This window comes from Hippoglossus hippoglossus, chromosome 8, assembly GCF_009819705.1.
Source record: "Hippoglossus hippoglossus isolate fHipHip1 chromosome 8, fHipHip1.pri, whole genome shotgun sequence".
Taxonomy (NCBI): Eukaryota; Metazoa; Chordata; class Actinopteri; order Pleuronectiformes; family Pleuronectidae; genus Hippoglossus; species Hippoglossus hippoglossus.
The window spans coordinates 7,346,822-7,360,054 of NC_047158.1; the positions used below are offsets into that span (position 1 = coordinate 7,346,822).

The 13,233-nt window shown below is 39.4% G+C and overlaps 1 protein-coding gene across 2 annotated transcripts; it reads right to left on the reverse strand.

Moving 5' to 3' along the window:
- Positions 1 to 4,320: 4,320 nt before the first annotated feature.
- On the reverse strand, positions 4,321 to 9,503 carry zfand2a (zinc finger, AN1-type domain 2A). Of its 2 annotated transcripts, none has more exons than XM_034593742.1 (10): positions 9,322 to 9,502; positions 8,544 to 8,645; positions 8,356 to 8,450; positions 7,191 to 7,322; positions 6,951 to 7,102; positions 6,713 to 6,850; positions 6,516 to 6,591; positions 6,351 to 6,427; positions 5,185 to 5,269; positions 4,321 to 4,640 (listed from the first exon to the last, which is right to left on the reverse strand). In XM_034593742.1, exons 2-10 carry the CDS (start codon positions 8,596 to 8,598, stop codon positions 4,602 to 4,604), a joined length of 849 nt encoding a protein of 282 aa, XP_034449633.1. In that variant the 5' UTR covers positions 8,599 to 8,645; positions 9,322 to 9,502; the 3' UTR covers positions 4,321 to 4,601. The 2 variants fall into 2 exon arrangements, with proteins under 2 accessions (XP_034449633.1, XP_034449634.1); XM_034593743.1 differs by having other exon boundaries at positions 4,498 to 4,640; positions 5,129 to 5,269; positions 9,322 to 9,503.
- Between the last annotated feature and the right edge of the window lie 3,730 nt (positions 9,504 to 13,233).

Here is a 13,233-nt window from a genome sequence, read left to right on the forward strand (position 1 = left end):
CATGCACGACTTGCCGAAAAAAATTATCTTCCCTGTCAATCAAATTTGACTGTGCTCCTGCCTGAACCTAAATGACCTGAACTGACTGATTCTGTTTGATGGCTGTGCAGCGCTGACGCAGATGCACCGCCTCTCCGTGGGCTTGTTGAAGTGTGAATGTGGTGTTGGTGAAATGAGAAGCACAGGTTATTGCACAATGACAAGCTGATGGATGAGAAGTGAAGTGGAGGAATAGGCAGCGCTCAGAAATCCATATCCTCAGACTTGTCAGATACCAGAACCGTAATATGACCCGACTGGGGGGGGAAAAGGGAGAAAATCAACACAGACAATTTTAAATATCAGTTTAAATATCCTTAAAAAAAAAAATCCCTCAGACTAATCACCACTCTGGGTAAGTTGCAGAGTCAGTGACATCTTTTAAAAATATTCTTTCAAAATATGTTTGAAAAAATAAAAGCCTTTTTATTAATCCTAGTTCACCACTTTCATCAGCTACATGTGTTGTCTTTGTTATTGTTATTGTTATAATACATTACTCTGATTGATTCTTTATTGTTTTATTCTGTGATCTTATGCGCCTTAGTCCTGAAATGTTTGAATCCTGTTTCAACCATATAAAGCACTAAGTATTCTTCTCTCCACTATGCAGAAATTGAGCCTAATTATCCTGGACAGTCGCAATCAGGGGATGGAGCCAATCGCAAGTCTCAATCATGATGTGTCACTGAATTTCATAGCATCAAATGACAAATTAAAACCAAACTCACCAAAAAAATGTGTGATGAGAACTATATCTAAAATGATAGAAACTATCCACTAACATGGAGGAGGTGGGATTTAGGACTTCCTGGTGGCTCCTCCACCTCCTCCATGTTTGAGCAGGGATTTTTTTCCCGCTGCTTGTTGCTGATAACACGGTAAAGTTTGTTGTTGTTGTTCCTGTTTGCGAACGACAAAACTAGGTCACTCTGTACCAGTGTACAGGGAAGATAATGAATAACAAACAGTAGCCGACTCAGCCGTGTGGGTTTAATGGGCCGTCTGTGCCAAACCAGCCACCATAGGTACATGCAAATATGGGCTCACCAGTTACTTACTCATTGTAAAGTGAAACGGTCCAATTGCCACTTAAAGGGATAGTTCACCCAAAAATGAAAATTCACTCATTGTCTACTCTCCACCACTCCTCTGTCATCCTCCTCCAGAGCTGCGTTCGCACGTGGATCACAGAGGACATTCAGGCTAAAAACTTGGTGCAAATTACGCCTTTTAAAGTCGAATCTGAATGTCGGGGCTTCCAGAAACTCGAATGACACCACAGCAGCAGCATAGTGGTGAGTATAGTGAGTGAATTTTCATTTTTGGGTGAACAATCCCTTTAATGGGTCTGTTTCCCACTTTTTCTGGTTGTCATATGAATTAACTTCCGTTTATTTTTAAATTTAAAAAAAAGAGCCGTGGATGAGGAAAGGACAGCATCTCTGTACGTCTCTGTCTCTGCTGGTCTGCATCACACAGCTTTTCCATTAACGAGGGCACATTGGGGCCCCCTCTCCTGTTTCCCTGCTGTGCTGTGAAGTGACACTTGTCACACAGAGAAATTGAAGCCGTGTTTTCCACCTCAGGCTCCAAACTCAGAAATCTTCAGCTGAGGATCTTCACCTTTAACACTGACATCTGTCGTTAGCATGGCATCAAAAATGTGGCAATTTTTTACAGAAATGAAGAATTATTTGATATTTGTACCCTTGCACTTGACATAACTGTATTAATACAATGCTCAGTGTCTTCAATAAGCAAAAAAGTCGCATGTTGGAATAGTGAGAGGAACATCGACGCGTTTATTTGTTCACAGATGTGCTGAAGAATGTCAGTGCTGCTAATGAAATGCTGCCAATACACGGTCATGTCATGATGCTCCTGTGAAGACCTTCAATGATTCATCATTTCAGGGCTGAGTAATGTACTCCCCACACAGAGAATCATTGCCGTTTATTCAGAAACATCTTTCTCCTCCACACATACAACAACGGTTAGTCAGAAAGCCTTGAAAGTGCCCTGAAACCAATCCATGCCGTATGTCCCCACCCTTCACTGATACTGGCTCGAGTGGATGCTGTTGCTTTTGCTGTTAATGTGATCAAACTCAACAAGCCTCATCCCGACGAGGACCATAAGACCATCAGACATGAGGGGCAACAGGCGAGAAGCATCTGTCTCCGACATGTCAGAGGCTGCATCTTCTCCTCACCCGGAGAAGTGTCCTTTGCAGCAATCACGCAGAGACTTGATCTGCTTTTCACTTCAAAATATGCTATTAATAACTGTGTTAAATGTAAATATTCCGCATGATATGATGTAGATCATTTCAATAAACTGAACCATTTTGGTAGTATTTCTAAAAGTCAGTATTTCCCTTCATGTCACGATTTGTACAATGAAGGAGATTCCAGCTGAATCCAGTTTTTCCACCAGGCAGGGGAACACAAAGATGCTTGGTTGTGTTGAGCATTACAATTCAATCTCTCCTCTCCTCCTTAGAAACTTAGTTATAATCACAACTCAGGCGAGACGCCATGTTTCATTTAGACACCAAACAATACTGTGGACTATAATGAGTAACCTTCTCTGGTGAAAACACGAAAAACAAAGGTATTGACTTTATAAAACATGTTTTTTTCGCCAAGAAATCATTCAAAAAATCTATAACTCCCTTGAGTCATCTCTTATTAATGAAAATATTAAGCATAAACTGTATTATTATTTATTATGTCATGAAAATATTAGAATATTTAATTATAAGCTTCTAATCCTATGCAAATGGTAAATGGCAAGTTTAGTTTATATGATATTTAGAACAAAATTGCTCTCATCATAAACATGCAAATGTGTTCACATATCGTATAGTGCATAGATGAGTTAAATAGTGAGGCATGAACACTTTTAAGTAGCTGTGTACAGGTAATTGAAGTATTAAGACCATATATGATAAAGACTGAAGACACAACGCCAGCAATGATATATTCTGATGAAGTGTGAAATGACAAAGGTCACATCCGATGAAGGCAATTAGGCGTTTTTTGTGGCACATGCTATTTACAGCAGGTTGCGGAGGTCTTGTCCGGCAGCTGCACCCCCGTCAGGTCTACTTATTAAATATGACTATGTAAATGAGTTTGGTCAGCTCCAGTCACAACAGACTCCTCTCCAACATGGCATTTCCACTGCAGGCAGCTCGCCCAACAGCTCGCTGGACTTTCACAAAATGTGCTCATTATGCAGATGACAGCAAAAGCAAGAATACATCAAGTATTGGAAAGAAAACAGCATTTGGAAAATGAAGAATCTCTGTGAGACTAATTAAGAAGGAAATGGGCAAAAGTCTGTTCTGACAAACATCTGTATAGTAAAACATGCATCCTGCTGTGGCAGATTAAATATCATCCATGAAACAATGCTGCCCTCTGCTGTACAAACCTAAGCTGCTGCAATTGAAAGTAACGTATTTACATCATCTGATCAAACTATCGACGTTTGTGATATCTTCAAACTGCTTCTTTTGTCTCATCAACAATATAGTCAAAGATATTCAGTTCACAATGATATAAAACTGAAGGAAATATCCTGGAATTTAAAACCTTGAATCAAAACTATTTTATTTTCCTTTTTATTTGATACATTGTTTTAACTTTAAATTGTTGATCCAAATAACCAATCAATTAATTGAGCAGGAGTGAGTATGTAAATATTTGTACATATAACTGTAAATACATTTTCCCATTTTTTTGTTGTGGCACTTTCATCTGTTCCACATCATCTGTAAATTGCAGCCCAGTTTAAAGCATATATATAAAAATTATAAACTGAACTCATTTCTCCCTTGAGCAGATTTATCTTCATGATAAATATACAGTATTTCAGTTTAGATCTGTCAAGGCTGGGACCTCTCAACCCAGAGGAGTTCTAATGCAAGTCCTCAGCTTAAGGCTGTACAATTCAGACAAGTGTGTGAAACCCGAAACTAACCATGAAGGAAATGCAAATCATCGAGTTGCGGAAAAAGAAAGACATTTTTAAATATTCCCACATGCAGCTGCACAGGTGTCCCCCACATGTACTGTAGTTTGATGACAAGGCAGAAGTTAATCCAAACAACTGTTCAACTCTGCTGCATAAAGTCTAAATCAACTATTTGATTCCTCCACCTCACATCTCTATTGAACCGATGCCTGAGTCACCTAAATAACAAGCTTCATCTCTCAGTGGCTCAGTGTTTAAAGTGTCATCACATCTGAATCAATGCAGAAATTCAAAATGTAGGCATCTTTGAAATAATTTATTCAATATTCATATATGGTAATATAATGGATTAATCACAATCAGCATATAAAATAGGTACAGAGCAAATCATTGGTAAAAATGACAGATCCTGCTGGGAAAGTATGTGCTTATATTGTTGAAGGCGGTAACATCTGAGCAACTTCCAAGAGTATTTCTTCATGTGACAATCATTGATCGTGGATATTGAAATCCCAGATGTGCAGTGTCTAGTTAGTAGATAAAATAGCACAGCCCCAAGTTTAAATGGTGGCCTATGTCTAGGAAAGGCTGCAGTTGGACTGTTTGGTCTCTCTTCCCTGAAAACAAAGAGGAAACACAGTTAGATTCACTTTCACATAGAAAACATTTTCTTACATAATAAAAAATATATGAAATGCAAATTAGTCTTTTGTCTTCTGCCATCAAGAAAGTTCAAAAAAATATTATGGAGGACCGAAGCTGTCAAAATTAAAAGTAATACACAAACGAATAAATGTATGACAGTACATGCACAAAAATATCAAAATAAATGTAGGCATTTATTTAATGTGACTTAAATTTATATTTGTTTTGATTTGCTTCTTTTCTTATTTCCCTTTGTATACATTTTCATATATATTTACTAGTTTGTTATTCAAATGTTGAACAAATTAAAAAAAACAAAAACAACAATTTCAATTAGTTAATTAATGCCTTTATTTTCATCCAGCACGTAAGGTCATATTAATCTATTTAATATGTTTGTGTTTATTTTGACAGTTTGGGTCCTCCAAATCTGCGGTTGCCATGACAACGGTGTACCTACATGTGTTGGTATGTTAGCATGTTAGCATGCTACTGTCGGCTAAGCTTTCCGGGTACCTGTTGTCTCTGCTGCTGGCGTCGGAACTCTTCTTCACTGGCAGCGAGAGCCTGAGCGAGAGCCAGATCCTCCTGCTCCTGAGGGCTGAGACACAGCGACACAAAAACACATCAAGACTCTGACACTTGGAGAGATAAAACTAAAACTAAGTTACTACACAAAACACTTATAACAGATGACCCAGTCTGTGCATCTGGATACAAAGGGGGTAAATCTATATCCAACTGCCCTCTCATTACTTGAGACTGAAAACTCACTGAGTTAATACAAGTAACTTGTAGCTTTTGATGGTGATACATTCATATAAGAAAGTCTGTTTTTAAAAATCCACACTTCTTATTATCCACTAAAAACCAGTTCATGAGTAAAAACAAAACAAGAGCGATGACAACTCAAAAATGTAGAAAAATGGAACTAGAAACTTGCTGAATGCAGTTGAACTAGAAACGATGTCCCTGCTTGTGTCAATTTAATGAATAATGGCTGAAGTTATTTAAGGTGCTACCTGCCAGAGTCAAATAGTGGAGAAATATCCACCCTTTGTTAAATCTGACAACCAGATCAACCTGTTCTGAAATGCCTGCTGCTGTGGGCCATCTGCCAGCTGGAGCCTTTTAAAATGATATTCACATAATGCACTCATATGTGTTTTTAAATATTTACTGCGAATGAAACCATTAATGAGTGGATGGAAAAGGCCTTCAGGCAAAAGTAACTGTTGCTACATTTGTTTAAAACGAATGGTTCCAGGGCATTGTATTCTGGAGGCTGAACAAACATAAATAATATTCACTAGTGCAAAATAAACTTAATCCACATTGCCGTTTTTTACACACTTTTGAATTCAATGTTTGTTCGCAAAGCACCTTGTTTTCTTCCCTGATCCCTTTTTATCTTTATCTGATATTTTTGCATGTCATAAATCTTAACAACATGAATGTCAACAGTCACACTTGCATCAGAGCAGTGTTGTTTATTTAACCAGGTTCATTCAAGTGTGTTACACGTCATATATTTTTGTTCCTACCGGTCACACACTCTTCGGCCCGATCATTCCTCTCTGTTATGATACAGCTGTTTGATGCTGGAGCTAAATGAAGAGAAGACTCCGCCGCACGGACACGAGTAACTCCGTAATTCAAAGGTTTGGATGAAGTGTACTCACCTGAGGGCCGGCTGCACCGGCGGGCCCGACTCAGCCAGAGACATCTCCAGAGCCCTTTGTAAAGCCTGCTCCTCCGTCTGCAAGGACAGCAACAGAGCCGCTCAGTCATGTTCACATTTCACTCTCATTGGGGAAATTTGGAATCGGGTGATGTCATGTGCATACCATGCCGGCCTGAAATGAAGCTGAAGGCGGTATTACGCTCTGTGCGGAAACAGAAGTGGGGATCCGCTGGGTAGTGCTGAGAAAAGGGGGGTGAAAACGGGAGCAGGGGGAAAGAATGATTATTCTGTTCGAGGAAGTCAGTATCAATAAGCATTTTCACACATACACGTTTGAGTGGACAGAATGGAAGTGCTTACCCACTGTTGTGGCCTCTGGTATTTGCCATCACACCGCTAGGAACAGGTCTAATGTTTCCTGAAGCAGCAGATGAACCGGAGCAGGAGGCAGAGGTGAAGGTGGAGGAAGCACTTTGGGCTCTCATTACAGCAGCATTTCTAAAATATATAAAAAAAAAACAATAAGTCAACCACTCTTACTGTGATATTTTAAATGAAATAACAGCATTTTCTGAATGTGTAGTGCTACTATACCCACCCAGGTTTGGACAAAGGTTGCCCGTCAGTCTTACAATCATGGTCTAGTGGATGCCGGTGTTTAAGACAGTAATTAAAACGGCACTGGTCACAGGTGACGCGCATCATTTCCTTCTGCTTACAGCCTCCTTTAGAACATTTATTTGTAAAAATCTGGAAAAAAAGACGAAGGTTAATTATTTGATCTTTTAATTTAGAATCGGCACAACTCGTCGACTTTTTGGATGAATTAAATTCATACTTTTCTCTTTCTCTGTGCAGGATCCGATTTGCAGTCGCGATCGATGTGTTCACCGACTTTAATGTCAGGCATCTCCCCTCTCTTGATGGGGATGGGGATGTTGCACAAAGGACATACTGGGACCTGGATGTCCTATAAAATCACATATTAAACAATTACAGATTTGAAGATTTTCACGAAATTGAACGTATTCCCACACTGTTGAATCAAACAAAATTCTGTTCATTTCTTGTTTAAACAGAACTGGGTTGTGGATATTTCCCAGACTTTGCCTTTCACATATGACGAACGCAGCAGGAGATTCTCCAAGTGTGACATGTTTACGACAACAACAAAAAATTGTCAGAACTTTCAAGCGAGTGTTGGCGTCTGGGTAGAGCATCCAGGAGGTAGGACATGATGTGTTCAAGAATCTCAAGCCTGAATGTTTATTCTCTGAGACTGGGAGTGGGTGGAGTGGGCGGAGAGATTCAGCTGTCAGTGCACAGGGGAGGAGATTAGAGAAGGGGAGGTTATATAAGGGCTGGGTGTGTTCTTTTCAAAAAAAACTTTTTCTGAGATGATGCTGCCACAACAGTAAATTTGTCTGTTTGTTTTATATGACTTTGACTATGAACCTCACCCAATAAATGGTTAAACGGCTCTAGGAACCTTGTGTCTAAATGTACACACCAGCTAGAGGCTCTATGTTCCAGTAATCCTTTAACAATGTATAAATAATGAAATCATGTGTTTTTGTTGGCGTGGGCCCATTTCCCCAAAAGCTCTTGAATCTCATCATCTTTCTACACGAGTGTCTTCTACATGCACGGCACCTCTTTTTCTGATCTCTGAGATGTTTGTCTTCTTCCAATTTGGCATCTATTGTGTGTTAGAAATATTGTTCCCATGCCCACTCAATGACATGTTTTACTGCTGAATCCTCACAGAGGCTGACTTGGACATTTTCTCATAATTTTCCTATGGGACTGGCAGGAAAAATTCAGTAAAATGTGACTGACTTTGAAATCTACAATCGTATAACGTTTTCTAATATACCGTAATTGCGCATTCATGCGCTAAAAGGGGAACACTAGAAATAAACACCTTTACGTGTGAATAGAGTAAATTAAAACCTGTTTAACACTTTGTATGAGTTGTGATGAAAACATGTTTCAGTTTTTACCTTTTTATAGGACGACGTGCATTTGTGATTCGCATAGGTTATGTGATCCTTGCAGAAAATCTCTTGACAGGCGTCACATCTCATGGGAAGAAAATCTGTGACATCAGGATGAGATTTCACATTTCAGGATCAAAAACAAACTCACACAAACAAGCGGGACGGGATCACCTCTTTCCTGCTCAGCTCACCTAAACGCTTGCAGGTCTTCTCGGAGCAGTGTTCGCCTAAATCTGGAAACTCCATCACAGAAACACGTCCGCCTCCGGCTGACTGAGGTCGAATCTCCACAAACCTGCAGGGGGGGGGAAGGAAGAAAGCAAAAGGTTCAGAGCTTCACTCGAAACCGCTGACAGGTGAAATGCTAACGGTGTCAACAGTGGGGCAGGGTTGACTCACTGCATGCTAGCTACCGTTAGCTTCGGGAATTAGCGTTGTCATCGCTGAGTTAGCCACTGCTGGTATCGTATCAACACGGCTGACTGTCAAGTTAGCCTAGGGGAGATTCAAGCTAGCAGGCAGATGTTGTGAGCCCCCCGCTAGGAGCTACACACGTAAACTAACTTAAACGATTAGGTTGATTGCGTAACTACAGCTTACGTTATTTACGTTCCCGTGGCAGGGACTTGGCTTAACAACGCTTATTATAGAGTGTCGAGCAAAGTCATGATGACAAATTCAAAATCTGCATCAGCTAACACTTGTTTATTAGCAACACAGATGCTAGCTGGGTGTTAGCTTGTGTGTCGCTAAGCAAAAGGCCAACGCTAAAGTTAACGCTACTCGGTCTATACAACATCGCTCAAGCAGATACAGACGAATACATCTTGGTTTTTTTTAGACTTAATCTCGAAGCAAACACGGTCAACATACCGATACACAGCATTAGACAAAGTGTTCTGTTAGCCGACTAGCTAACTCAGCTAGCCGGATCAATCTGACAGTTGCTCCCTCTACTTGTTTTACTCACCGGATCCGGTTCGTGTTGTAGCAGAGGACAGAGACGTTTTGTTGACTGATCCGATCGAGCTGCGACTTTATCTCCTGTTTTCCGTCAGTGGTTTAAACCGCAGATCCCTGAGCACCACTGTGTGTGTCTGTGTCTGTCTCTGTGTGTGTGTGTGTTTTTAACCGAGCTGTCGTCAAGTTTTGATGTGTCACGCACGCCCCTCCCACATCCATGACGTAACACGACGGCAGGAAATATGATGTCACTGCAGGAGTGGTTTAAGATGTGAACTTTGCAATATTGCAACAGCAAGAGTCAAAAATGGGCATGAGTCAGCAAAAAGTAACATGCATTACTTAACTGTAAGGATAATATCACACATATGTGTACACACACAGCAGTTCATATCTACCCTGAGCCCTTTTGACTGCCTACTATGTCCTGTACTTATATGTCACTTGAGTACTTCACAAGTTGTGTACTTTTATGTCGCTTGAGTAGTTAATAATTTGTGTACTTTTATGTCGCTTGAGTAGTTAATATGCTGTGTACTTATTTGTCGCTTGAGTATTTAATATTTGGTGTGCTTATATGTCGCTTGAGTAGTTAATAATTTGTGTACCTTTTATGATGTCTTACTTGGGTGTTTTACTGGTATTGTGAGGTTGTTATATGTTGAGTACTTATATGTCTTACACCGGGGATCGGAGAGAAAGGGCATTTGAATCCCGTCTGTGTCGTGTACAGATGGCAGAATTGACAATAAAGTTGACTTTGAATTTTTTGGGTAAAAAAGAAATTAAAGCAATGTGTGAATGACAGTCTCTTGATCTCTACTGCATAAAATTGAACAGATTGTAGTGTCGAGCTGCTCAACACAAGACCGGACAACTTGTGTTAACATACTTATTTAAGCTGAGGTGACACTGAGACTTTTAAAGGTATGTGCTATGTTTCAGAACAGAATTAAAGTTCATCACCACAAATGAAGCTGATCTTTATTATGTGTGTGGAACATCTCCAGTCTTCTAAAGAGGACTATAGTCCTGCTACTTCCTCACTAAACTAAAGCACAGAACACAAGACTCATGTGTCATGTGTGTCATCAAGTCAAATATCCTTCACACACGTCCGTGGGAACGCCTCTCCCTAAATATCTCAGAAATAGATGTGAGGTTTAGGTTTCAATCAAACCAATCACTCCCATCTGGCCATCTCAAAAAGACACTTCACACCTCTCCAGCATTTTCTTTTTAAATGCAGATGACCTGACTAAAGATACACAAGACCTCTCAAGATGTCAGGATTAGTGTCACAAGCGTTGTCCTGCACTCGACCAGCGGAATTCCCTCTTAAACATGTCTGCATTGTGCTGCAGCCTCTGATCCTCTGTGTTGTTGTCCCTCCTCAGAGGAGGGGTCATGCAAGATTGTTGTATTCCCATAAATTTAACAAACCACTCCCAACAAGGTATAACCTCTTTTCTCAGAGCCTTAAACTGTATCAAAAGTCAGTAGTAAGAGGATCATGAGTTGGGATTGTTTTGGTTAATGAATGGTGCTTATTTATTTCCATATATTTATATATTAGTTTGATTTTAATGTGGTTTAGATCATTTGTTCACATTTATATCTTACATATGGATCTGCAATGTAAACCACTGGTGCAATACTTTTTGCATTTAAGCAGTACCTATATAAATACTTACGCAAATTTGTATTTAGTATTTTGAATAATTATTGTTTTTCTACCTCTTCAGACTGTTCATTTTCATCAGTAAAATTAATCTTCTTCAATAAGATTTTAATAAGATGATATTTTCTTCCCTTTAGTTTATATTATACTAAATATCAGTGGAAGTTGGGAGTTGATTTACACTTAATAGGAGTCATAATAGATTCAATCTTGTAAGAATAGAAATATAAGGTTCTCTAGGGGGTCGACAGCAGCTCTGATGAACTGATCATTAACGATTTGACATGCCACCCAGAAAGAATTGTCATGTGCTTTCGGCATTTTTAAATATCTATCCCCGCCAGAGTCTTTGGAAATAATATTCAGCTTTCATGAAAATGTGCGGAGCTCAATTTGATTTAAAAAAGTGAGACGGAGCCACATAATTCCAACATCACAATCGGACCTGAATTATTTAGATTCAAGTCCAATCATCCAATCTTCTTTTTGACGATTTACCGAGAACAGATCTCAGATTATGTTCTTGAATTTGAGTTTGGAGTGTAATGGGGTGAAATTGACTTCAATATTGTTTTAGATGGCACTCGGGCTAAATCTCTCGGAAACTTGATGGCTTAAAATGTTGAAATTGAACTCTTCCCCTTGGTTTAATGCCAGCAGGCTGAGTGGTGTCTTTATAGCGTTTACCAGTTGATGGCAGCATGGATTCTTCTAATGCTCAGGGAGCTGAGGAGGGATCATGAATACAGACGGATCACAAAAAGCATCTACTAACTGCAGTAGATGCACTGCAATACTTGTATTTGCATGTATACTGTCAGCACAAGGTGAAAATATTGTGACAGCTCAAGGAAGACAAAATAACCACTTACGATTTAAAGATGTTTGCACTTGAGGGCTCAGCAGTAATCCAACAAAAGTCGGAACAAACATTAATGAACAAATAGGACATTAAGGGATCAATAAAGCAACTGATTTAAATGAAATGACAACAGCATATTCCTTCTCCGTGGTTTTAATTATAATGTAAGAGTGCATCATCAAGAACTGACAGAGGCACTTAGAGAGCATGAATTTCTCTCCTGTTCCGCAACTCCTGCCTCATAAGCTGCCGACGCTGTGGCCAGATGGCTCCATACTCAGAAAACACCTGGCCATCTACACACACACACACACATAGACACACATAGACACACACCTAGATACACACAGAGAAAAACACACAGAAGCGTCCCACATGCTTAACAGCCAGAACCTGTTTTTCAATCAGTCATCATCTCTCAGCAAAGTGTTTGAATAGAAAGAGACAGAAGAAGGAAGGGGATGACATGACACTTTTTTTAACTGAGTCATGGAGTCATGAAGGAAAGGTTTAGAAACAAATTTTAATCTACTCAAACTTCACATTTTAATCTTCATGCTCATGTGTTTATGACTTCGGGTCTACAATATGTGCAGTTAATTAAAGAATCAAACTTGATCTTTTTTTTTAGCACCTTTCAAACAAGTCCAGTGCAATGGACTGACAAATACTGAGATGTTAAAATTGAATTAAAAGTTAGTTTAACATTCAGATTTGGAGACTAGTGTATACCAAATATATCAGTGACAGGAAAGACAACAATAAAAGAAAGGTATTAAAAATATATGTATAAAAATGCTTTTGAAATAAGAATACAAAAATATTAAAAAAACAGATTCAATTGATGGGTTTTTACTTTATGTTTCCATCTGCTGAAAGGGAAGAACCAGAGGCTCTGAGCGTATATGATGTTCATAGTTTTTGTCAATTTATGCAGGGTAACTATTTTACAACTCTATGATGGTATTGGAAAAAGTAACAGCTATATGAGAGAATTAATAAAACAGTATTGATTTTTGTAGGGGAATCAAAAGGTCAGAGGTCAGGGGTAGAGGTTAGAGGTTATACCCTGTTCAGAAACACTGGACGTTTCAGACACAAATTAATAAACCTGCGTTGTCTGGCCTCTACCAGTGATTTGTCCACCACACCACAAGGTAAATGAAATATGTTTCAACATTTATTTGTGTGACTATTTGGAATAAACGAAGGAAAACAAACCGCCACTAGAGGGCAGAACAGGCCTTTTTATGGACACTGAGGCAGGTGAGAGACTTAGGTTTCAAGAAGCCCTGACACAGGGTCAACAAGGCCTCACTAAGGTCTGTGGGTAGCACTGCTGTGACCTGTCATGTTTATAATGTGTGTGTGTGTG

What these genes read in the sequence shown, in the direction of transcription:
- zfand2a (XM_034593742.1), bottom strand. Translation starts at nt 8,598, where the DNA reads ATGGAGTTTCCAGATTTAGGCGAACACTGCTCCGAGAAGACCTGCAAG. An exon ending in CTGCACAGAGAAAGAGAAAA is followed by an intron (nt 7,103 to 7,190) that starts GTATGAATTTAA and finishes CTTTTTTTCCAG; the next exon opens with ATTTTTACAAATAAATGTTC. An exon ending in CAACCTTTGTCCAAACCTGG is followed by an intron (nt 6,851 to 6,950) that starts GTGGGTATAGTA and finishes TATATATTTTAG; the next exon opens with AAATGCTGCTGTAATGAGAG.